We start from the raw sequence: 27435 nt of genomic DNA, 5'->3' as shown, positions 1-27435 counted from the left end.
ATATGCTTTTGAAAGTGATTTTATACTTCCATGTTTTTAGTTTTTGTTCAAAATGCATTTTATGTGTTATTCTTCAAAAACTTGTTCAGAGGCATTTTTGCGAGAAGCTCGCAACTAAGAGCTTCCCTCGAAAATAGGTTAAGGGAAAACTGGAAATCTCAAAATTCATATAGAGAGTATTGCGACTGTCTCGCGACTATTTCGCGACTAATCCCTTCCTGCGAAAAGATTTTTAGGCAAAAACTAGAAAACACAAGTTTCATACAGAGACTATCGCGACTGTCTTGCGACTATTTCGTGACTAGAAGTTTCCAGCGAAAGTCTTTGTGCTTCAGTGTTGTTTTTTGCGAGTAATTTCACGACTATCTAACCTGCGAAAAGCACGTATTTTCAGTTTTATAGGGTTGATGTGACAGATTTTTAAAACACTCTATTTCCCTCTCTTTGCCTCTCTCGAACTTCTCCCAACCCAAACCTGATTTTCTCACAAAACCCCATCATTTTCAAGCTTGATCTCTGCACAATCAACTCAAAGGAATGTTTTCCTAACAATCCTATTTTTTTTCTCTTAGAATATGCAGAAATTGAGTTAGGGTTCTTGAATTGGGGATTTTCGAAAAAGGGGTTGGGAATGTTGATTTTGGGAATTTTTTTTTCAAAATTTTGATTGGGCTGAGTCCCATTTGATCTGATTGTATCTGTGTTGGCCCTTTGTGGCATTTTTTATCATGTATTTAGGCATATTTCCATGTATTCATGCATTGCCCATATGTGTAGTGTAGTGTTGCATGCCATGTGTTTGTCAAAATGCTTAAGTGGCATTTTTGAATGGTTTTGGACTTAATTGAGTTCCATTTTTTGGGTTTACCCTTGATTGAACTTGCTTGACATGTTTCGATCATTGGGTGTGTGTTTTACACACTTCGTCCAACATGTGCCTCACCATGCCTTGCCATGCATCTCCAAGGCACACACTAGGCATACACTAGGCACACCTCATGCACACTTCATACATTGTAGATGTACACACATGCATTTTGATACCCCAATTTGATTGATTGTGTGATGTGTGTGGGTGTGTGATGAGTCCCATATCGGGTATTTACTGGGTAGATCTGGGCTTTATTAACAACTGCAAGGAGCTTCAATTGTGACTAGTCCTTTTGAGGTATAGCGCAGATGTGGCTAGCGCTTTTCTTTGGGTCGTTACATATGGTATCAGAGCCAGCCCAGTAATCCTGTATGGGCTCAGAGACACTACCCCACAAAGTGGGCCCTAACGAAGACGTTAGGGATTTAAGTGGGGGAGATTGTGATACCCCAATTTGATTGATTGTGTGATGTGTGTGGGTGTGTGATGAGTCCCACATCGGGTATTTACTGGGTAGATCTGGGTTTTATTAACAACTGCAAGGAGTTTCAATTGTGACTAGTCTTTTTGAGGTATAACGCAGATGTGGCTAGCGCTTTTCCTTGGCTCCTTGCAGTTGTTAATAAAGCCCAGATCTACCCAATAAATATCCGATGTGGGACTCATCACACACCCACACACATCACACAATCAATCAAATTGGGGTATCACATACACAGTTGTTAATTTCTTGCATGTTAGTTATTTTTTCATGGTTTAGCACTTATAGCATGTTGTTTTACTTTTGTTGTGTTTTGTTTTAAGCTTTTATACTTATGTTTTTGGACTAAATTGAATCTAATCAAGTTTGTGCTTTGTTTTTGTGTTATTACACTTGTTTCCCTCTTGCTTGGTAATTATGTGTGCAGATGTCTCCATTCAAGACGTCAGCTGTAAAAGGAGACAGTAGCAAAGGAAAAGAGCTTGTGATTGATGTTGATAACCTTTCACCAAGGCCAAAGAGGACTCGATCACCGATAGGAGTGTTTGATCCTAACTATTTCAGATCCTATGTTGCATTTCAGAACTTTGAGAACTACTTTAGGGAAGCTCCATTGTTGGTTGAAAGGGCTGTTGAACAAGCGTCTCTTCTTGACACTAAAATCCCTACGTGGTTTGCCACCAAGGATTGGAACTACCTACTTTCCAACTTTGATGATACATACGAGAACATGGTCAAAGAGTTTTATGCTAATGCCATTGTTGAAGGAGAGGAGCTCAAATGTGGGGTTAGAGGAAAGAGTTTCTCAGTAACACTAGTGTATCTGGCGAAGATTCTACACATCAACCTGCCAATGTTAACTCCACCACCGGTATATAATGATCTGAATCCGGATGAGGAGATTCTTCTAGAGGCCTTAGGAGATAACTTGGAGTTCTCATCTAATGGGAAATCAGTAAGTATGGCATCCCAATCTCCCGAATTGAGGCTACTCATGACGATCATGTTTCACAACCTCTATCCTTTGTTAAGCATCGGGTACATGAATCTCGGTTGAGCGTTATTCCTCCATGATCTGATCACTAACGAGGAGATTGATGTGTGCTCTCACATTTTCCACATCTTGGCAAAAACAGCTGAACGGATTGCTTCAAGGAACTATATTCCCTTTTGCTACCTTATCTCAAAGATCTTGAAGCTTAAAGGTGTGTGTCCTTTGGAAGATGAGCACCCATACCAACAGCCAAGCCCAATAAACATCTGTACTCTCAATGCAAGTATAAGTCACACCAAAAAGGGAACCTAGCAAGAGAGCTATGCTACTCCGGGAAGTTCAAGCTCTACCTTCTATGCTTCTGATGCAAAGCTAGACAACATCATGGTCACTCTCCAATAGATTAATACCAAAATATTCGGACTAGCTACCATCATGCACTCCCAACACATTCACTTTGACACAAAGTTCACATCACTCCAAACTCAGTTCAACCAAATTCAGAGGAAGCTAGAAGAATATGGAGACTAGCTATTCCATGACAAAAATGGGGAGATGGTCATTGATAGGGGGAGTGTAGTGATAGGGGGAGGAGAAGCTAAAACTGCTATTTGTTTTTTTATTGCTTTCTTTTAATGCTTAAGTACTTTGGTTTTATATTTCAGTTTAATATTCAGTACTTGTATTACTTCATTGCTTTGTAGCAATTTTTTAGTACTTCTAGATGTTGCTAAACTATCTTAAGTACCTCACTCTTGTACCCTAGTAGGATCTTGTATCCTAGATGCAAATACTTCGTGTATTTTGCATTGGTTGAGTGTTGGACATGCAATTGATCATTGTGATTGGTCTTTATTGCTTTGCATGTCCGGATGAGCATTTACTAGCTAAATGTTCATTGTAGTCATTCTTTAATGACTGACCTTGTTTGATCAAGATATGCTTATATATTATATAGTTTATATACTTGATTGCACTTTACTTGCTCATGTACGTACCATGTATTCAACTTGTCATAAGCTTAATGATAGTTTTGTTTGTGTGCGAGTGTTTCAGGTTACAGGTATATACATGCAAGTGCTTCACAGCTTTTAGATTAGGTGTGAGTGAGTTTTGCCACTGTTTCCAAACTCACGTTTAAGTCTAGATTTGTTTTAGGGGTTTTGTTAAGGAATAGCCAAAGCGGGAGATTGTAAAGTTGTAATTTACAACTATGTTTTTGTTGGCTTTTATTCCGTGCCAAATTTGATTGTAATTATGTTCAATCTTTTGTACCTTGTATTTCATGTGGGTTTTTATTTGTAAGGGTTGTGTATGAAGAGAAAGAGAATGTGAAGACTCAAGGCTAATTAAAGACTAAAGCTGTTTTCGCGGGTATCTCGCGAGTAAGCTTCCCGCAAAGTGATGCATGCCCTGCACATGACTGGAATGTGAAGAGTCAGGACAGGATGGAGACAGCTGGTTTTCGCGAGTGTTTCGCGGGTAAGGCCTTCCCACGAGACATTCGCGAAACATTTTGTTTTGCCATATTGTCATTTCTGATACACTCTATCCTTACCCACACTATATATACCCCCATTACCTACAAATGTTGAGAAGTTCTTCTGAGAGAAAACCCTAGCCACAAATATTGAGAGTTAGAGATTGTTATACCTATAATTCTCTACACAATTACTTGTGAATTATCCTCAACTCTTACCTCTCCATTTCCATACCATTGAGAGGTTGATAGCCCAAATACTTACCACACCCTTTTAGAGTGTCAAGTGAGGTTTCGGTGTTGCTGGGAAGCATTGGAAGAAGTTAGGCTTTGGCGGATGCAATCAGGCGTATTGCGGGATCTGGAGAGCTAGACATGACACAGTTTTGAGAAGCCTTGTTGGAGTAGGAGCTTGGAGGACTTAGGTGCATTGGGTAGACTAGGCTTGGAGGGTCTTTTGCTATTCGTGTATCCCAACTAATTGTCTAGTGGATCGATTACCGCTTGGAGGGCGGTGGAGAGGTTTTACGCCGAGTAATTCGGTTTCCTCTTCGATAACACATCAGCGTGTTATCTTGTATTTGCATTTTTCTTCCCTACTCTTTTACCTTTCATTTTACTGCTGTGTTATAATGATTATGAGTTAGAGTAGTTTGTTTGTTTATCTGCTCGCATTTACTCTTTTTCGTACTTTGTATAAGTTAGAGTAAAATCAATCGAGCTGTAATATTTAATTTGGGAGTCTAAACAGCTCTTGTGTTTTTAACACATTTTCGAGCTTTCAAACTTGAACCTAACATTTGATATATCTTTCACTCAATGTTATTGTATCCAATTTAAGTACAAATTCAGCCCATGGGGACAAGTTGACATCAATAACTTGTCCAAAATCAGGACGTTGTAAATTATTAGGTTTATTTTTGTTATTTTAGAGGTTTTCAAGGTTATTATTATTATTATCATTTTTGGATGTATTTTGGTATTTTTAGAGGATTTAAGGATATTTAGATCATCACAAAGTTTTCTAAAAAAAAAAAAAAATCATCTCAAAGGATTTTTGGGAGGTTTGGAGGGTGTATTTTGGTCATTTCATATGTTTAAAGATATTTTAGTCATTTGAAAGTGTTGATGGTATTTTGAAAAATTTGGATATTTTAGGGGCATTTATATTATTTTGGAGGTTTTCATAATATTTTGGAGAGAGAAACAGAGAGTTCGGTTTTGTGTATAATTTTGCAGAGCAAAACAACCAAATTTTAAATATTTTGTAGATGAGATAACTATTGTTATGTAATAATGTATTTTGCAAATACAGAGAGTTCTATTTTACAGAGCAAAATAGCTAAAATTTAAATATTTTGTAAATGAGATAACTATTGATTTGCAATAATATATGTAAGGACACGATTAGTAGCGACGTAAAACGATGCTGGGTTCGCACGTAAATAGGCCCAAACAATATAATTTGTAGAGCGTGGGTGTTAAGAACTAGATTAACTTTTGTGGAATGAAAAGATTCACCCTCACGTATATTGAAGGCTCAGAGCTGGCACAACGATCGTTTTGTTTTGGTAATCGATACAGTTCTTTTTCTTTTTACGTTCTTCTTCCTCAGTCTATGCTCTCTTTCTTTCTCTTATGTTCCCCCCCTTTTTTTTTTGCATGTTTCTTCTTTCAGTTTATATACCACCCTCTGTGTTCCATCCTCACCACACACGTGTAGGTTGGGTTCGGGGGATTTCTTTCTGTCCTATCTAGCACCTCCTGGAACTTCCTATGGGCAGCTGTAAGGCTGCCTCCTTACTGTTCAGGTATCACTTCCACATTAATGCGGTCAGAGAGTTGGTTGAGAGGTAATTAATGCGGAGGCAGCTGTAGTTATAGATATTTGTTTGCCTTTTCTTTCTTACCCTTGGTCTGTTATCCCATCTTCAGTGGTGACATAATTCCGAGGTCCGGTTGTAACAAGACCGCGTCCTGATTGTCCTCGGACGCATACTGCCGAGGAGTATGGCGTCCTCGGACGAATACGGAACTCTACTTTCGTGATATTGACTACCATCCCCCCTCGGTAATCGCCCTTATGACCTGACTTGGCCTCCTCGGACAAATATGCATCCTCGGATGGGCCACAAGCCCAACAATCCTGACCTTAATGGGCCTGTTGATTGACTGGCCCCCACAATAGCCCCTCAAAATCCTACTTTTCGACTCCTCGGGAGAGAAGGTGGATTTTGACGTCATAAGCCCGTACCTATGCGTGTTTTGGGGCACGCCCCTGACGCTTTAGCATCTCGATTTTGGTAGCATTAAATTTTGGCAACGCCCTTGTCTCCCACGTTCGACGGTGAGATTTAAATCAAACGGCAGAGGGCCTTCCTTGTTTTGTGAGCGGGAACTTTACCGCTCATAATCCTCATATGACTATACAGGCGTTCTCAAATTAACCCTGTACCTTACCTTCGACGATTACGTGGTTCCAGAGTGCATACATTGAACCTGCCTTTCTCTTTTTTCGTTATTTTCCTGGCGACTACAAATAACCGTACTTTGTCCGAGGTCCTTCCTTTGATCCTGTAAGTCTTCTCAAAGTTTTTACCACTTTTATTTCAAACCCAACAGTCTTCTCTGCTAAGTCTTTTAGAAAAATGGGGAAATAAAAGAATCCCTTTCGATGTCTCGTTGAATCCGAGGAAGGCATTAGAAACTTTCGCTCTAAGTATAAAATCCCCTCAACGGTAGGGATGAGGTACGCAGCCCAAGGGGAATGGGCTGATGCCAGACAAACTGGGGAAGTAGTTATTCCCATGATTGCCTTTATAGAAGGCGGGATGACTATCCCCATGGGTAGTATCACTAGGAGTTACCTCAACTTCTTTAGGCTATCCCCCACCCAGTGTGCTCCAAACATGTTTAGGGTCCTGGGGAGTATAGACGCTTTGAATAAGAGAATGGACCTAAAGTTAACCCATCATGATGTGAATTGGGTGTACAACCTCCATCACTTAACCGGTCAGGGGTATTATCTCAAGTCGAGATATCCTGAGGTAAGACTGATTCAGTGCCTTCCCACTTCAAACAAGAACCTAAAGGAGGATTTCCTTATTCTCTCTGGGGAATGGCATGATGGTTTGCCTTGCCCGACAGTAGAGGGAACACCAGGTGGGTGCGTAGTCACAGATCTATAATATTTAGTTCGCGAGCACATTTCGTTTACTTTTTTCTTTTTTAATTATTTTTTTTTCCAACAATTTTCACTCTCGATTTAACGGTTCTGCAGATGGACGATACACAAAGCCCAATCTTAAGTTAGTCAATAAGGCGAACTTGGATAAGTTACTGAAAGCCGAAATATACGTGAATGAGGCTGACGGTCAGCTCCGGGCAGCACACTTAATTCTCGGCTATACCCCCATTTCTTTTGCTTTTCAGGCGTCGAAGTGCGTGATTAGAGCCCGCGATCCTCGGCTTCACCGTATCAGTGTTGCCTACGAAGGGTTCATTGTTCCAGAGGGTATTCCGCTTCCCCAATACACATCTCGCACAAAGCCTCTTTTCGTAACCAGCGTCTCAACAGAAACTCCTTCATCCCTACCTACCCTCAGGGAAAAGGACATAAAAGGGAAAAAGGAAAAGAAGAAAGGCGAGGAAGAGGTTGTAGCAGTCTTTGAGTCCTCAGACGATTTTGAGATTTTTGATCAACCCATAATCCTCGAGGAAGATCCTGACGAGATGGGGATACAAAGAAAACCCCAGAAAAGCTTGCTGGAGCTGATGGAAGGTCAGCCGGGAAAGAGTGCGCCTGCAAAATCAATACCATCCCAGGCTTCAGCCCTTCCCGCTAGGTCTCCTCCTCCTGCTCCTCGTCAACCTCCTCGGCCATCACCACAGCCAGCACTTCCTAACGCTGTCGAGCAGAAAAGGCGCAGGGAACAGAAGGGCAAAGAGGTGGCAGACGCGAGCAAGTCTCATCCAACTCGCGAGGAGGATGCCCAACGAGCTGCAAAGCAGCGGAAAACCAAGCACCAAGCCGCGCGGGGCCAAGAGAAATCTGATTCCCAACATCCTGAACCAAAAGCATGGTTGCCAGCACCTATGCACGGTGGGGAGCCCCTGCGAGATGATGCATCTATAAGGCACTTTAACGGCGGCATAGGGTGTCACGTAGCCTCGGCCATAGAGGAAGCCTTATTGCTCCCAAAAGATATAGCTGAAATAAAGAATATGAGGAAGAATGAACTCGTCCTTGACAACAAACGATATTTGGGCATGGTAAGGAGCTAACTTTTATCTTTTTCATTCTGTTACTGTTACTCACCAATACGCACTTTTCATTGACTATAGTGTTAACCTTTTTCCTACAGATCATCCAAAATACTTTCAAGCTAGATGAGATGCTCAACGCCTGTTCTGATCAGTTAGATGATGAAAGAAAAAGATGGACAACGGCTGTACAGACCTTGTCCAAATTTGAACAGGGTTTGGCTGATGCAAGGAAAAAGTTACAGGTCGAAGAGCAAGCTCGCAAGAGCGCCGAGTCGGCATTAGAAGTCTACCAAAAGCAGGCCGAGGACCAAGGGAAACTTCTGTGTGAGGCGAATGCTGACTTAAAGAAGACTCAGGAGCAAGTCCTAGTTCTTAGGAAGCACCTGGAGGAAACCCAAAAGCTAAGGGAGCGAGCTGAAAAGTCCAAGGAGCAAGCCGAGAAAGCAAAAATCGATGCCGAACAGGCAATGAACGAAGCTGAGCAGAGAGGCTACGAGGTTGGTATAGCTGAAACTGAGAAGGCTTTGAGAGCCGAGGTTCCGGAGATATGCCGTATCTACTGCGCGAGAACTTGGAGTGAGGCTCTTAACCGTGTTGGGGTTGAAGCCTCATCTGGGTTACGTAAGCCAGAGAACGTATTCTATCCCGAGGCGATCCGCCCCTCAGTTCTTCTACCCCATCAGGCTGATGCTCCTTCTTCAGTTAGTAACCTCAACGAGGAGGTTTTGCCTCACAGTTTTCCTTCCCTTGACCAGCCGAAACTAGCTAAAGGGGGACTTGCCTCTCCAGGAGCTTCCCCAGACAAGACCACCACCGCTTCGGAGGCAGAGACGGCTTCCCAAGGTTTCCAACAGGATTTGGACTCCACAGTTTTACCAACTGGGGGCGTTACCAAAGTCAAAGAGGGAATCACCACTTCGGAGGCAGACATATCCGCTGGTCAGAACCCAAAGATCCAATTGAAATTGAAAACGTAGATCTTGTTTTGTAGTTTAACTAGACATTTAGTAGGGGACTTCCTTGCTCATTTTCTTACCGCTCTTACTGCTTTACGTTATTTTTGTACTCGTTCACTGTGTTATTGTAATTTGGATAGGTTCATTTCTACTACCCTTTGCTTGTATGAGGCAGTTTTACTCACGCATGTCGTCAATTGATGATTAGCAAGAGGCCATAAGCATTAATACAACAGGGTCTTAGGGAGACGTTTTAGATATGCACGCATTCTTTCCAATCAATTGCAATTCTTTACGAGAGTTCATAAACTAAATAAAATCATGCCTTCAGTACCTTGATTGTACGCCAACTTACGTCTATAGATCTCTCTTTAATTCCCCAATGAGTGTTACAAGGCGTTACTTCCCATTAAGTTTATGATCAGAAGATTTATCACAACTCAGTTACTGTTCAATACTCCAATACACATCATAGGACGTTAATTTCCACTAAGTCTGCGGTCCGAGGATCTAACATAACTTAGTTTCTGTTTAACATTTCAATATACATCATAGGACGTTAATTTCCACCAAGTTTGCGATCCGAGGACCTGACATAATTTAGTTTCTGTTTAACATTTCAATATACATCATAGGACGTTAAGTTCCACCAAGTTTGCGATTTGAGGACCTGACATAACTTAGTTTCTGTTTAACATTTCAATATACATCATAGGACGTTAATTTCCACCAAGTTTGCGATCCGAGGACCTGACATAACTTAGTTGCTGTTTAACATTTCAATATACATCATAGGACGTTAGTTTCCATCAAGTTTGCGATCCGAGGACATGACATAACTTAGTTTCTGTTTAACATTTCAGTATACATCATAGGACGTTAATTTCCACCAAGTTTGCGATCCGAGGACCTGACATAACTTAGTTTCTGTTTAACATTTCAATATACATCATAGGACGTTAATTTCCATCAAGTTTGCGGTTCGAGGACCTGACATAACTTAGTTTCTATTTAACATTTCAATATACATCATAGGACGTTAATTTCCACCAAGTTTGCGATCTGAGGACCTGACATGACATAACTTAGTTTCTGTTTAACATTTCAATATACATCATAGGACGTTAATTTCCACCAAGTTTGCGATCCGAGGACCTGACATAATTTAGTTTCTGTTTAACATTTCAATATACATCATAGGACGTTAATTTCCACCAAGTTTGCGATCTGAGGACCTGACATGACATAACTTAGTTTCTGTTTAACATTTCAATATACATCATAGGACGTTAATTTCCACCAAGTTTGCGATCCGAGGACTTGACATAACTTAGTTTCTGTTTAACATTTCAATATACATCATAGGACGTTAATTTTCACCAAGTTTGCGATCCGAGGACCTGACATAACTTAGTTTCTGTTTAACATTTCAATATACATCATAGGACGTTAATTTCCATCAAGTTTGCGATCCGAGGACCTGACATAACTTAGTTTCTGTTTAACATTTCAATATACATCATAGGACGTTAATTTTCACCAAGTTTGCGATCCGAGGACCTGGCATAACTTAGTTTCTGTTTAACATTTCAGTATACATCATAGGACGTTAATTTCCACCAAGTTTGCGATCCGAGGACCTGACATAACTTAGTTTCTGTTTAACATTTCAATATACATCATAGGACGTTAATTTCCACCAAGTTTGTGATCCGAGGACCTGACATAACTTAGTTTCTGTTTAACATTTCAATATACATCATAGGACGTTAATTTCCACCAAGTTTGCGGTCCGAGGACCTGACATAACTTAGTTTCTGTTTAACATTTCAATATACATCATAGGATGCAGGAGCACAGGATATATGGTTGATGTAAATTAAAAGAGATATTTGAATTGAAATACTTTTATTAATAATAATACCTCTTGAGATTATTTACATTCCAAGGATGAAGTACAACTTTTTCATCTAGGTCTTCCAGATAATAGGCTCCTATTCCCGCTACAAAATTGATCCGATATGGCCCCTCCCAATTAGGTCCCAGTTTTCCCCAACTGGGATTCTTGGTGGCTCCTAGAACTTTCCTCAGCACCAGATCTCCTACGGCTAACGGTCTCATCTTCACATTGCTATCATAGCCCTGCTTGAGTTTATGTTGGTAGTAAGCTAGTTGAACCATCGTGCTCTCCCTTCGTTCTTCAATCAGGTCCAAACTTTTCTCCAACATCGCATCATTACTATCCGAAGAGAATGTACTGGTCCTTAACGTTGGGAATCTAGTTTCCAGGGGAATGACGGCCTCGGCCCTATAGGTTATGGAAAAGGGAGTTTCCCCCGTTGAACGTCGGGGTGTTGTCCGATACGTCCAAAGCACATGTGGCAATTCTTCCACCCACTTTCCTTTCGCGTCATCCAGTCTCTTCTTAAGCCCATTGACTATTACTTTGTTAACAGCTTCAGCCTGCCCATTGCCTTGCGGATAAGCCGGAGTGGAATATCTGTTTCTTATACCCAGTTCAGAACAATATTCCCTAAAGGCATTGCTATCAAATTGGAGTCCATTATCTGAGACGAGAGTGCGGGGAATTCCAAATCGCATAACAATGTTCCTCCAAATAAATTTCTTCACATCTACGTCTCTGATGTTCGCCAAGGGCTCAGCTTCTACCCATTTAGTGAAGTAGTCTGTGCCGACCAGCAGGTACTTGTTGTTTCCTATAACTTTGGGAAAAGGGCCGACAATGTCCAGCCCCCATTGGGCAAAAGGCCAAGGGCTAGAGAGAGGGTTAAGAACTCCTCCCGGTTGATAGATATTTGGCGCATATCTTTGACACTGATCGCATTTCTTAACGTACTCCTGCGCTTCCTTCCGCATATTTGGCCACCAATATCCTTGTGTGAGGGCTCGACAGGATAGAGACCGTCCTCCTGTATGGCTTCCACAAATGCCCTCATGCAATTCTTCCAAGATCGACTTTGCTGTCTCAGGAGGCACACAGAGCAGGTATGGCCCAGAGAAGGATCGTTTGTATAACTTTTTATCTCCAGATAACTAGTACCGAGGACCTCTCCTTCGTATTTTCTCAGCTTCCACCTTATCTTCGAGCAATATGTCACTTTCAAGAAATTTTAATATGGGATCCATCCAGTTTGGCGACAGACTGTTTTGATTGATTTGGCAAACCTCCTTTTCTGGTGAGGTGGGGGTACATAGGTCTTCAACGATTATCATCCGAGGAAAATTCCGTACTGAGGAGGTGGCAAGGGTTGCCAAAGAATCAGCGTGTGTATTTTCACCTCGAGGAATATGCAACAAGTCGAAGGACTCAAACTTCGCTTGCATACGCCTAACCTGGTCCAGATACCTTTGCATCCTTGGGTCTCGGGCCTCCAGCTCTCCTCTCACCTGGACGACTACCAATCTCGAGTCTGAGAATAATTTCACTGCATTTCCACCCATTTTTTGGACCATACTCATTCCCATTATCAAAGTTTCGTATTCTGATTCATTGTTAGTAGCCGAGAACCCTAATCTTAACGATTTCTCGATGATGACCTCCTCGGGGGATATCAACACCAATCCCAATCCTGCTCCCCGTTGGTTTGTGGCCCCATCCACGTACACCCTCCAAAAGGACCCACCTTGAGCGGATATTAGGCCAACCGATTTTTCATCCATGTGACCTTGATTCACATTAACTTCTTCTGGGCATTCGGCGAACTCAACCACCAGATCGGCAAGGACTTGACCTTTCACGGAGGTGCGAGGCATATATTTGATATCGAAAGCACCCAGAATCGTGCCCCACTTAGCAATTCTTCCAGTGTAGTCAGCACTTCTGAGTATGGACTTAAGAGGCAGCTGGGTCAAGATAACCAAGGTATGGGCCTGAAAGTAGTGCGGAAGTTTGCGTGTTGCATGGACCACCGCCAATATGGCCTTTTCTAATGACAAATATCTCACCTCGGCCTCATGGAGGGATTTACTTACATAATAAACTGGCCTTTGGACGCCATTGTCTTCTCGTATCAAGACGAAACTAACTGCATGAGGAGCAACCGCCAAATAAGCAAACAACACCTCATCCACCTAAGGGCTAGACATGATAGGTGGCCTGGACAGGTATTCTTTCAACTGCTGGAACGCTACAGCACACTCCGCGGTCCATTCAAATCCTTGCCACTTATGCAATAGGCGGAAAAAAGGACGACACCTCTCAGCCGACCTGGAGATGAATCGATTCAACGCAGCAGTCATCCCAGTCAACTTTTGCACTTCTTTTGGATTCCGAGGTGCTTGCAAATCGTTAATGGCCCTAATTTGGTCTAGGTTCACCTCAATTCCTCTATGGGTCACCATGTACCCCAAGAACTTCCCGGAACCTACCCCAAAAGAGCACTTTGAAGCATTCAAGAGTAACTTATGTTTTCTCAGTATCCCGAAGATACTCGTGAGGTCTTCCACATGTTCGGACGCCACTTTACTTTTCACAACCATATCATCGATATAAACTTCAATATTTCTACCCAGTTGCGGTTCAAACATCTTCGTCATCATGCGTTGGTAGGTAGGTCCAGCGTTTTTCAAGCCGAAGGGCATCACCTTATAATGGTAGTTCCCAATCGGGGTTACAAAAGCAGTCTTTTCCTGATCGTCAGCAGCCAGTGGTATTTGGTGATACCCTTGAAAGGCATCCAAGAAACTCATCCTAGGGTGACCCACAGTCGCATCCACCAACTGGTCGATCTTCGGCATGGGAAATGGATCCTTGGGGCAAGCCTTATTGAGATCTGTGAAGTCGACGTACACTCGCCATTTTCCAGTTTTCTTTTTTACTACCACCGTATTGGCCAACCATTGAGGATAAAAAACTTCCTTGATAGCCCCAGCCTGTTTGAGCTTGGCAACTTCACTTCTAACCGCCTCGGCGTGTTCCTTCGATGGTCGCCGAGGAGGTTGCCTCTTGGGTATAACGGCGGGATTCACATTGAGTCGATGACAAACGAAATTTGGGTCCACCCTCGGGGCTTCATACGGGTTCCATGCAAAAACGTCCACATTGGCTCGGAGGAATTCCAGTAGTCTCGCCTTCTTTGGCAAAGGCAATTTAGCCCCAACCTGGAAAAATTTTTCCAGATCGCCAGCAACAACTACTTTCTCCAGATCTTCACACTCTACCCTGTCGGCTGGTACGTCCAAGCCTGATACTGGGGACTTTAATTACTATAACTCATTGTCGGCAGTAGCCGAGGTTTCTGCTTCTGGCTGATGCTGTATAGCCGCTACTAGGCACTGCCGAGCAGCCGCCTGATTCCCTACTATTTCCAACACTTGGTCTCCGGATAGGTACTTCACCTTTTGATGCAGAGTAGACGAGACCGCTTTAAGGGTGTGAAGCCAAGGTCTGCCCATAATAGCCGTGTACAGAGAAAAAACATCTACGACAATAAAATCCACCTCGACCACATCCGTACCTGCTTGCACAGGCAGCTTGATCAGCCCTTTAGGAGTGACCATCCTTCCCTCAAAACTTACTAGAGGAGAGCTGTAGGCTGTTAAGTCCTCTGGCTTCAAACCTAGCCCCTTGTACAAGTCTGGATACATTACATCCATAGCGCTACCCTGATCAACCATCACCCTTCTGACATCGTACCCGCCAATTCTCAACGTTACCACCAAAGCATCCTTATGGGGCTGTATGGTCCCAACCATGTCCTCATCTGAAAAGCCCAGAATCAGGGGGACACGCACCCTGGCTCTCTTCAACGCTTGGGAATGATCCTCGATCGGGGATCGGAACACGGACAATACCCTGGGGGGGCAAGATCCAGTCCTTTCTGGGGCCGCAAAGATAACGTTAATCGTACCCAGAAGGAGTCTTGATGAAGCGTCCCCACGCACCTCTGAACCTGCTTGGCTCGCCCTTCCACTGGAGTGATGTAAGAGTTGTTTTAACTTCCCTTCACGAACCAACTGTTCCAAGTAGTCCCATAAATTCCTGCAGTTATCCGTCGTGTGCCCATGATCCTGATGATAGTGACAGTACAAGTTCGGGTTGCGTTTCCTAGGCTCTCCCGCCATCTTGTTTGGCCATTTGAAGAATGACTCGTTCTTTATCTTTTCCAAAACTTACTGCACTGGCTCTCGAAATATTGCATTAACCACTTGGGCATTCGCCGAACCCGACTGCCCAACAAAATCCCTCCAGGGTCGGCTGCTATTATAACGGTCTAACCTGAAATCCCTCCTCTCCTGAGGGATCACCTTGGTCTTCCCTTTTCCTTGAAGTTGATCCTCCTCTACTCTTCTGTACTTATCTATCCTATCCATCAGTTGGTGCACACTGGTAACAGGTTTACCCGTCAGGGATTTCCTCAAATCGTGATCAGCTGGGAGGCCAGCTTTGAAAGTGGTTATGGCCACACCATCGTTCTTTCCCTCTATTTCATTAAACATTTCCCAGTACCTGTCCGAGTAATTCTTGAGAGTCTCACCCTCTCGCATAGACAGAGCCAGCAAAGATCCCAAAGGCCGAGGAGTCCTGCTGCATGTGATAAAGCGAACACCAAAAGCTCGAGTCAGTGTTTTGAAAGATCCCACAGAATTGGCCTTTAAGCCATTGAACCACCTCATCGCCGTCGGACCCAAACTCAATGGAAAAACTTTGCACATCAAAGCCTCGTCTCTGGAGTAGATAGCCATCTTCTGGCTGAAATAGCTCACATGTTCTACCGGATCCGAATGGCCATTATACAGAGCGAACGTAGGCTGATGGAATCACCGAGGATGAATCGCATCGTCTATGTTTTTTGTAAAGGGTGACTTAGAAATTTGACTCAAGGCCTTGTTCATGGCATCGTTACCCAAACCCTTGCTAGGTGAACTTCTATGCTTACGTCAATGGCGATGCTCCTCCTCATAGGAGAAAGTCTCGCTTGGCGGAGTCCTCGATCTCCGCCTATAACTAACCCCATCCGACTCCTCAGATGATGGTTCGGAGCAAGGTGGGGAGCGCTCCCGCCGTGTATGGCGCAACTCTCTCTTCAAATCGGCAATCTCACGTTGCAGATTCCCATCATGCTTCTCATGGGAGACGTGACTCTTCCCACGAGAGTGGCTTCTGGTGGTATGAGTTGTACGTACACTCCCCTGATGGCCTTCTCTCTGTTCGGGACTCCTTCGGGGATCACCATGCTGGGAGCCCCTTGACTCTGCCTAGTGCAGGTTGGCATCCTCCTGATGCGGTCCCGCCGCGTGGTGATGTGGACGCACTTCCTCCATCAGAAATGTTGCACCGGAAGTCCTTTAAGTTAACACAAGCTTTTCCCACAGACGGCGCCAATTGTAAGGACACAATTAGTAGCGACCCAAAACGATGCTGGGTTCGCACGTAAATAGGCCCAAACAATATAATTTGTAGAGCGTGGGTGTTAAGAACTAGATTAACTTTTGTGGAATGAAAAGATTCACCCTTACGTATATTGAAGGCTCAGAGCTGGCACAACGATCATTTTGTTTTGGTAATCGATACAGTTCTTTTTCTTTTTACGTTCTTCTTCCTCAGTCTATGCTCTCTTTCTTTCTCTTATGTTCCCCCCCCCCCTTTTTTTTTTGCATGTTTCTTCTTTCAGTTTATATACCACCCTCTGTGTTCTATCCTCACCACACACGTGTAGGTTGGGTTCGGGGGATTTCTTTCTGTCCCATCTAGCACCTCCTTGAACTTCCTATGGTCAGCTGTAAGGCTGCCTCCTTACTGTTCAGGTATCACTTCTACATTAATGCGGTCAGAGAGTTGGTTGAGAGGTAATTAATGCGGAGGCAGCTGTAGTTATAGATATTTGTTTGCCTTTTCTTTCTTACCCTTGGTCTGTTATCCCATCTTCAGTGGTGACATAATTCCGAGGTCCAGTTGTAACAAGACCGCGTCCTGATTGTCCTCAGACGCATACTACTGAGGAGTGTGGCGTCCTCGGACAAATACGGAACTCTACTTTCGTGATATTGACTACCATCCCCCCTCGGTAATCGCCCTTATGACCTGACTTGGCCTCCTCGGACAAATATGCATCCTCGGATGGGCCACAGGCCCAACGATCCTGACCTTAATGGGCCTGTTGATTGACTGGCCCCCACAATATATTTTGCAAATACAGAGAGTTCTGTTTTGTGTATAATCTTACTAATTAAGCAAAACAACTAAAATTTTATAATCTAACAAGTGATTTGCTAAACGAAATGAATAAAAATTATTATGTTATGATATTAGCAAAATTAATTTATTCCATATAACTTGAACCTAACATTTAATATATCTTGTACTCAATGTAATTGTATCCAGATTAAGTACCTGCCGGGTAAAACTCAGCCCATGGGGACAAGTTGACATCAATATCTCGTCCAAAATCAGGGCTTTGTAAATAATTATTGTCCACCACACCACTTCTTAGGCTCATCTGATCATGAAGATTCATATTTTGTCCATGAAGAGTTGTTGGTGGCGGTAATATTTCAGTCACAGGTATAGCATATAAGCCAACAAAAAGATATTGAAACCAATGTAACATAAATTTTTTTTTTTTTACGAATCCGGCCAATATAAGTACCTCAGGGGAAGAAGGCCATTTGAATCCAAAAAATTTAGAAGCTGGACATGTGGATCACTTTCAGGAAGCCAATCTAGCATATTTGTTGTATTTTCTCTTATAAGATCACTTATATTTGTAGTATTTGGTGGCAGATGTTCCTAATCACATTGGGAAGAAAATTACATAAATTTCTGTCTCATACTTTCATAGAAAATGCATATAAAAATGTGTTTTGTTAATAAGATCATAATGGCTTCTATACGTACCTTTAAAATTGCTTGTGGTACTGGTATGCCAGAACTAAACTCTTTCTCTAAAGTTTTCTGTTCCATCATGTCTCATAAGTTTATTAATAGATATAAATTAAAGGTTAGATGGAATAAAAAATAGTAGTAGATTTTATACCTTGCGGATTTGTACACGTCTCAAAGTTTCCTGAAGGATTTGCTCTCGGTGTTCAGCCTGACACAATGTTATAATTTCGAAAGGATCTCCTTCAAATATTCTGCCAAGAAGTAGATAACAATGAAGAGATTCTTGATAATTTCTGTCAAATACATTAAAAAAAAAATATGGAAAATAAAATACACCTTTATCTGATTAGAAAACTCGTCCCATATGAATATTAAATTTTTTTTTTTTTTTTTTTTTTTTTTTTTTTTTAAATATTTGGTTGGTTTTGCGTGTGGTTTATCTAGATAGTGTGGTCTTGACTGGGTCACGCTGGCGGCCCGGCGGTTTTTTTTTTTTTTTTATTTTTTTTTATTTTTTTATTTTTTTTATTTTTTTTTATGATGATGAGAAGGAGGCTGAAGATGCAGGGTGTTCTGTTTCTGGTTTTTTTTTTTCCCCCCCTCTTTTTCTTCTCTGATGAGAAGGAGGCTGAAGATGCAGGATTTTACTTGTTTTGTAGGGTTGGCTTATAAATCGAGTCTTAGAGATTCAATTTTCATGTGGTCGTCACGCGGAAAAATGCTACATTAGACGTGATCAGACCATGAAAATTGAGTCTTTGAGACTCGATTTATAGGCCCTAAATCGAGTCTCTTAGACTCAAGATGCTAGTAAAAAATATAGTTTGAAAACAATACCTACTAATTATATTGTTTGACAAACAAGGTTAATTTCCCATTTTGGCCGAGTTTGGGAGTTTCTTTTACCGTACATGCCAACTATCGTAATTGGTAGTGGTGCAATTGGATTTTGAATGTTGTTTGCTTCGTTATAACATGTGGGCAAAATTTTGTGTAAGGCATCGTTGTTTGGCATAAACTGTTTTTTGTTGATTTTTTTCAACTAAAAACATTTTCAGAGAAAAGTACTGTTTTTCAATGTTTGCTAATTTTTTTTTCTCAAAAAAATGAAAAGAAAAGAAAATATTTCCTGCATTTGGCTTGTACGGAAAAATCACCAATTTTCCTATATTTTATATAGAAATAACATAACAACGGTCATAAGAGATCTAGGGTTCAATCCTTGCCTACACCAAAAACTGATTGGTATCTTGGTCTGATGATAAAAGAACTATCATCAGGAGCGGACACCATAGGTTGAAACTCTCTCTAAAAAAAAAAGGTAGTACTCTAACATTCAGAACATAACAATGGTCATTCATCACTTAAAAATATTAATTAATACAAAACAACTAAAATAAATTTTAAAAATAAGCACAGTAAAAATAAAAATATTTAATATTGTACTTGTACGGCACCTGGATCCCGGGCCCATACAGGCCCGGAGCCCAGCCTTATGCCGTCCTTGGGCACAGGCCCATGTAGGCCCCAGGCCCAGTCCTATGCTGGCCTTAGACACAGGCCCATTAGAAAGGTCCAATTCTCCTGCGCCCTTCCTGAAGCTTCCTTGATAAACAAACAAGTGTAAGGTATTGAAGTCCAAGTGGTGGTCGGTCAAAAGTTCCCGGTCATGTATATAAACCTTTACCGGGAAGGTGTGACTTGCATAGGAAACTGGATTGCCGAACATGATCAGGCACGATGGAACCAAGTTCCAAGATCATAAATGCCGCACCGTCCTCCCACCTGAACATCCACTTTAATCAGAAAGTATTGGACCTTCAGTAGCACTAACGGTGGCTGTAATCACAATCTCCCCACTAACCTTGGCTATAAATAGAGGAAAGTTGGGAGAAGAAAGGGGTTCAGAAAATTAGAGGGAAGAGAGTAAAGGAGTGAGTATCAACTGGGGCGTTGCTTTGAGTCTCTCTGCCGAGAACGACCCATAGTAGGAAATCTTCAAGCCCACTACAAATAGATTGTGAGCCCATAGTAATCCAAGGCCCATAGGCCTCATACTTGGTTCTTACAATTGGCGCCCACCGTGGGGCCCTCCTACAAAGCTGTGGTTCGACTGAGACTCAAACGACGAGGATGTCTGAGGAGCGTTCAGGAGAGCGTGCACCAAGCGGCTCCATGGGATCTTCTCGGGGGTCAACATGGAGGGAGAGAAGGCAAAAAAGGCGGGAAGATAGGGAGCACTCAAGAAGGGAGGAAGGGTCCGGACAAGGAGAAGGGTCGGCTCAGACACACTGGACGGTTTCGGACGTCTCGGCGCATCGGCAGCATGACGAAAGGGACCGAGAGCTGGAACGGTTACGCAAACTGGTAATGGACTTAGAGTTGGAAGCAAGGGGTCGGCGAGATGAAAGAAATCGCAACTCCCAGCAAAGGAGAAACCAGGGTGAGGCCTCCAGCCGGTCTAATACGCATCGATCCCGAGACCGGTCGCGCTCCCAAGAGTCGCACCGGCAATCACGGGAACCACGCCATCGGCGGAACCGCTCACGGTCGCACGGTTATGATCACCAAGGATCAGAATCACCGGAAGAACGACTGCACCACAATGCCTCCATGGACGCAATGAGCCGGGCTCTGCGGATGGCGGCCCGGTCACCGTTCTCCGATGAAATTGAACGGGCCCCTATGCCGAGCAGATTCACACGACCACCATTCAATTTGTATGAGGGAAGGACAGACCCCGTGGAGCATGTTAGCCATTACATCCACATGATGTCTTTGCATGCGCACAACGATGCATTAATGTGTAAGGTTTTCCCCTCTAGTCTCGGTTCCACGGCACTGAGATGGTTCAATGGTTTGCGGAAGGGCTCCATACACAGCTTTGCCGAGCTGATTCAAGAATTCGGCAGCAGGTTCATGACATGTAGCCGGGTGCAACAGCCGGTTGACGCACTACTTTCCATGAAGATGAGGGTTGGGGAAACCCTTCGGAGTTATGCCAGCCGATACTGGGAACTCTACAACGAGATTGGTGGAGGAAACGAGAAAATTGCGGCAAGCACCTTCAGAATGGGGCTCCCTGAGGATTCTGAATTACAGGAGTCACTGACGAGAAGACCCCCCGAGGACATGAGGCAACTGATGAGACGCATAGAGGAGTACAAACACCTGGAAGATGACCAGTTGCAAAGCAGGGGGAAAGCTCCTTTAGTGGGGAGATCTCGGCAAAGCGTTTTGCCGGCAAAACCGAAACGAGACTTCAGAATGCAGGGACCAGAGGTGCAGATCGATGGGGTCAATGTGGTGTTTAAAGAGCCAGTGCACAAGATCCTGGAACGGGTCAAAAACGAGCCATTCTTCAGGTGGTCGAACAAAATGGGGGGCGACCCATCTCGGAGGAACCAAAACCTATACTGCACCTATCACAGAGACAAGGGGCACACGACCGAACAGTGCCGGGTATTAAAAGATCATCTCGGACAGCTAGCAAGGGTCGGGTACTTAAAAGAGTTTGTAACAGATTCCGTTGACCGAGAAACCGGGCAGGGAGCCCAACAGAAAAGGAATCCCCTTCCACCACCCCTGGGGGTAATCGAAGTCATCCATGCCGCACCAAGAAGGGCAGCAGCGGCAAAAAGGATACTGATAGTAGCCTGCGCGGAAGGAGAATCATCCAAGAAGAAGAAGAAAGGTGGACGGCCGACCATCTCGTTCGGAGAAGACGATTTCGAGGGGACGGTCCAACCCCACGACGATGCTTTGGTGGTGACAGCCCGGATAGGCGGATTCCTGGTGAAGAGGGTAATGATTGATCAAGGAAGCGGAGCCGACGTCATGTACCCAGATCTCTTTGAAGGGCTAGGGTTAAAGACCCAGGATTTGGCGAAGTATGACACGCCGTTGGTCTCGTTTGATGGAAGGGTTGTAATTCCCGAGGGGCAGATCTCTCTCCCAGTGGACATGGAAGGCAAGACAGTTATAGTTACATTTATAGTAGTCCGATCATTCGCACCGTACACCGCAATCCTGGGAAGGCCGTGGATTCACACCATGGGGGCTATCCCGTCCACCCTTCACGTGAAAGTGAAATTTCCTACCGAGAATGGAGTTGCCGTGGTAAGAGGGAATCAACAGGTGGCGAGGCAGTGCCTCGTCGCCGCGGTCCGGTGGGAGAAGGAACAGCTCGGTCGAACTGAGGAGAACGAGAAAGAAAATTCATAGCAATTACAGAAACCCCAGGGGGAAGCTGGGGCGGACGTTGCTGAGGAGGTGCTGAAGGTAAGAATTCTCCCAGATGATGACAAGTATTTCCAGATAGGTACAAGCATGAACGACCGGGAAAGGGTAGATATGTTGCTGTTCCTATTGCAGAACGTTGATGTTTTTGCGTGGAGCCCGTATGAAGTGCCCGGCGTAGATCCCGAGTTCATTGTCCACAGACTCAACGTGGATCCGTTATTCCCCCCAAAGAAGCAAAAACCGAGAAGAGCGTCGAGGGAACACGTCGATGCAGTAAACCTGGAGGTACAGCGGCTGAAGGATGCCGGAGCCATAAAAGAGATATTCTTCCCGAAGTGGTTGGCAAACACTGTCGTGGTGAAGAAGAAGAACGGGAAATGGAGAGTTTGTGTGGATTTCACAGACTTGAACAAGGCATGTCCCAAGGACCCATTCCCGATGCCCAAGATTGACCAGCTAGTAGATGCAACGTACGGGCATCCGAGGATGAGCTTCCTAGATGCCTTCCAGGGCTACCACCAGATTGCCTTGGCGCCCGAAGACCGAGAAAAGACTGCATTTATCTCCCCGAATGCAAATTATCACTACGAGGTCATGCCGTTCGGATTAAAGAACGCCGGGGCTACGTATCAGCGAATGATGACGAGAATGTTCCGAGAAAAAATTGGATGCACGGTTGAAGTTTATATCGATGATATGGTGGTGAAAAGCAGAATTGAGTCACAGCACACCGAAGACCTCCGGGGAGTGTTTGAGATACTACGTCGGCACAAATTGCGCTTGAATGCCGAGAAGTGCACTTTCGGAGTGGGGGCTGGTAAGTTCCTGGGATATCTGATCTCTACTCGGGGAATAGAAGCTAACCCCGACCAGATAGAAGCCGTGAACCGCCTCAAACCACCAAGCAATCCCAAAGAGGTGCAAGTGCTCACTGGAATGCTAGCGGCCCTGAACAGATTCATCTCCAAGTCTGCCGACCGTTGCTGGCCTTTTTATCAGCTTCTGAAAAAGTGGAAGGGGTTTCGATGGGACGAGAGCTGCGATGAAGCCTTTCGAGAGCTAAAGGAGTATTTGGTAAAGGCGCCGAGGTTGACGGCCCCGGAGCCCGGGGAGGATCTGTTTATGTATCTCGCTGTCACCGACCATGCAGTAAGTGCTGTGTTGCTAAGAGACCGGGGAGTGCAGATGCCGGTGTATTACGTGAGCAAAACCTTGGTCGATGCCGAGACAAGGTACCTGCCTCTCGAGAAGTTAGTTTTGGCTCTGGTGCACGCCACGAGAAAGTTGCCACATTACTTCCAGGCACACACAGTGTTCGTCCTCACCGAGTATCCATTGCAGTCACTATTGAAGAAATCAGACTTCACAGGGCGGATTGCCAAGTGGGGGACTCGGTTGGGATCGTTTGACATAAGATACTGGCCTAGAAGCTCAGTGAAGGGACAGGTTCTGGCTGACTTCATCGCAGAGTTTACACCCAAGGATGAAGGCAAGATAATCTGTAGTACGGAGATTCGCCCGTGGAGGTTATTTGTGGACGGCGCATCGAATGCTATGGGGGCCGGGGCTGGTATAGTCATAGTCACCCCTGAGGGTATACGACTGGAACACTCCCTCAGATTGGGGTTCAAAGCCTCGAACAACGAAGCCGAGTACGAAGCCATGCTGGCCGGGTTAAGGGCAGTATTACATCTGGGCGCAAAGGACGTAGAGATCTACTCTGATTCCCGACTGGTGGTTTATCAGATCACTGGGGACTTCGAAGCTCGGGACCCCAGAATGAAAGCTTATCTCAGTACGGCAAAGCAGATTATCGGTCAGTTTAAAACGGCAAAGATATCCCAGGTAGCCCGGTCACAAAACAGGCACGCTGACTCTCTTGCCACGTTAGCCTCATCGGCTACCGAGGATACGCCGGGGCTCATCACGGTAGAACTTGTAAGGGAGCCAAGCATCCATGTGAAGAATGTTCCCGACCAAGCCGGAGTAGAGATTGCACAGGTGGCAGTGGCTGGTCCAAATTGGATGAGCCCGATCATAGACTTCCTTGCCGAAGATAAAGTTCCGGAGAATGAGGCCGAGGCCAACAAGATTTGACGAATGGCTCCCAGATTCTGGCTGTCTTCAGACCGAAAACTGTACCGAAGATCCTTCGCAGGCCCTTACCTCTTGTGCCTACATCCGGAAAGAGTCAAAGAGCTTCTAACCGAGCTGCATGAGGGAGTGTGCGGCGGGCATGCCGGGGGACGATCTTTAGCACACAGAGCAATGACACAGGGGTTTTGGTGGCCACAGATGCAGAAGGATGCCGCCGAATACGTTCGAAGTTGCGAACAGTGTCAAAAGCACGCCCCAATGATCCATCAGCTTGCAGGGCAGCTAAATCCTGTCAGCAGCCCGTGGCCATTTGCACAATGGGGGCTTGACATCCTTGGGCCATTCCCCCGGGCAACGGGGAACCGCCGTTTTGTATTGGTGGCTGTAGATTACTTCACAAAGTGGGCTGAAGCTGAAACCTTGGCTAATATCCGGGATGCTGACGTGAAAAAGTTTGTATGGAAAAACATAGTTACACGGTTTGGGGTGCCGAATTCGCTAGTGACGGACAATGGGCTGCAGTTCGATAGCAATGCTTTCCGGAGCTTTTGTAGTAAGCTTGGCATCAAGAACAAGTATTCAACCCCGGCGTACCCACAAAGCAACGGCCAAGCTGAAGCAGTAAACAAGACTATTTTGAACGGGCTCAAGAGAAGGTTGGACGAAGCGAAGGGAAGATGGGCAGAAGAGCTACCCAGTGTATTGTGGGCCTATCGTACGACTCTCAGGAGATCCACGGGTGAAACCCCGTTTTCCCTGACATACGGCTCAGAAGCAGTAATACCAACCGAGGTGAGCTTATGCAGTGCACGAGTTGCCGGGTTTGACCCCATACAGAACGCCAACCTGATGATGGAACAATTGGATTGGCTACAAGAACGCAGGGAGGCCGCAACCATACGTCTTGCCGAGTATCAGCAGAAGCTAGCCCAAAGGTACAACCGAAACGTGAAAAGTAGGGAATTCAGTGCCGGGGAACTAGTTTTAAGGCGAGTAGTAGGGAACATGCGGGACTTGGCTGCAGGGAAGCTCGCTCAGAGTTGGGAAGGACCGTACAGAGTCACAGCCATTGCGGGTGCAGGGGCCTACTACTTGGAAGACCTCGACGAGAGGCCGCTCCCCCGACCATGGAACGCCAACAACTTGAAGAAATTCTACGCATAATCATCGGTGTAAGCCAGAACTTGTATTCCATTAAAATTAAGAGCATGATGAATTTTTTTTTGTAGATGCTGTTTTTGATACCTTAACCGCGCACTAAGAGAATTACACATAAATCTCTAAGGACAGAAACCTGACCCTCGGCTCGATCAATATCGCCGAGCAGGTGGAAACCTTACACATAAATCTCTAAGGACAGAAACCTGACCCTCGGCTCGATCAATATCGCCGAGCAGGTGGAAACCTTACACATGAATCTCTAAGGACAGAAACCTGACCCTCGGCTCGATCAATATCGCCGAGCAGGTGGAAACCTTACACATGAATCTCTAAGGACAGAAACCTGACCCTCGGCTCGATCAATATCGCCGAGCAGGTGGAAACCTTACACATAAATCCCCAAGGACAGAAACCTGGCTCTCGGTTAAACTCAACCTAACAAACAAATAATCTTAATACGAAAGCTCGATTCCCGGTTCACCGAAGCCTGATGAAAACCTAACCCTTTTTACAAATACTAAGTCAAATAGCGCTCTCAAATTACACAAAGCGCCGCACAATAGGTTCTCGGAGGGTACCATTCTATTAAGCAGCCATAGCATTGACGTGATTCAAGCAAAACACATAAATAAATGTAAACTCATTCAACAAATTGAGACGGAAACAGACCGCTAATTAAATAAAGCAGTTGTGCAATCACCACATCCCGGTGAAATGGGCAAGTAAAACCAAGAAATTAAGGCAATTGTTCAATCACCACATCCCGGTGACATGGGCAAATAAAACCAGAAAATTAAAGACAATTGTTCGGTCACCACATCCCGGTGACATAGGCAAAATAAAACCAACAAAGCAAAAATAAGCAAGTAAATAAAAGGAAAATCAGCTGGGAGGTTGGGTCGGCGGAGTCACGTCCTGCTGGACGGTCAAAGGAAAGGGCGGGGCTTCACCGAGAAGCTCTTGCACAGTTGGGATACTGGTGACTTCCATCTCCTCGGGCTCGGCGTGAGCATCGATTTGTTCAACCAGCTCCCTCATACTGGCCGTCTCCTCCTCGTCAATAGCTGCCAGGGCTTCCTTGGCGGCAGGAGCAGTGCTCGGGAATGGAATCTGGCCGGGGTCTCTCAGATGGGAATCTTCGGGAACTCCCAGTGCTTGGAGAGCGGCAAACCACCCGGCCTCAAAACCCATATTCCGAGCCCGAGCAACCACAGGCTCTACGGAATTCTCGGCATCAGCAAAGCCGACATCGTACCACTTCTGCTCCGCGGCAGCCAAGCCTGCCCTGAGGTCGGCAATCTCCTCAGCATTGGAGGTATTAAGGCTGATGGCTTCGGCTAGCTTGACCTCCGTCTCATGCTGTTTAGCCAGGAGCTCTGCGCACCTCTTCTCGGCCAATGACCGGTTTTTCTCAGCAGCAGCGGCCTTTTTCTCAGCATACTCGGCGGCCTTCAGTTTTTCCTTAGCCGTTTTCACCGCGACTCCCGCGCTTCCTCCGCACGCTCGTTTTCCTTGGCAAGCTCCCGTGCCCGAGCGGCCACAATGTGAGCCATTTGAGCAGCCTAGCAAGCACAAAGGTTAGAAAAGAAGCAGAAGGAAATCTATACGAAGGAGTAGATAGACGAAAGAATTACCGCAATGGCGTGCCACTCTAACCGGCGCCCCACAGACTCCTCGGACCCGTCCTCAAAAGCATGCACGTCCTCGGGAAGTTGGAGAGCTTCAGCCAAAGCTTGGGCAATACGGCCGCCCTCGCCCTTATCCCACATCCGAACACAGGCGGTTGAGGGCAAGGGCTTGCCGTCCAGAAGGATCTTTGGCTCCCACGCTGGAGCCACTCGGGAGGAGGACGCGCCCCCCGTGCCAGCTTCGGTTTGGGGCTCACGGATAACAATTGAACCTGCTGGCCGGGGAGGAGTGTGAGCAGCGGCGTCCCCCGGGAAATTGGAAGGTTGGTCGGTAACTTTCTGTTTCTTTTTGGCACGACCAGCCTGCGAGGGGGATGGGGGCTGAGGCAATTGACCCCGGCCCTGAGAAGGTGG

The 27435-nt window shown here is 45.0% G+C and overlaps 1 protein-coding gene across 1 annotated transcript; it reads left to right on the top strand.

Annotated features, from left to right (window-relative positions):
* The first annotated feature begins 7600 nt into the window (after positions 1-7600).
* LOC115978089 (paramyosin-like) lies at positions 7601-9069 on the top strand. The gene is made up of 2 exons (XM_031100115.1): positions 7601-7990; positions 8191-9069. The coding sequence occupies exons 1-2, from the start codon at positions 7601-7603 to the stop codon at positions 9067-9069; spliced, it is 1269 nt and encodes a 422-aa protein (XP_030955975.1).
* The last annotated feature ends 18366 nt before the right edge of the window (positions 9070-27435 follow it).

The sequence above is a fragment of the Quercus lobata genome, chromosome 2 (assembly GCF_001633185.2).
Source record: "Quercus lobata isolate SW786 chromosome 2, ValleyOak3.0 Primary Assembly, whole genome shotgun sequence".
Lineage (NCBI taxonomy): Eukaryota > Viridiplantae > Streptophyta > Magnoliopsida > Fagales > Fagaceae > Quercus > Quercus lobata.
The sequence above is the reverse complement of the archived record's forward strand: the minus strand, read 5'-3'. Positions and strand labels throughout refer to the sequence as shown.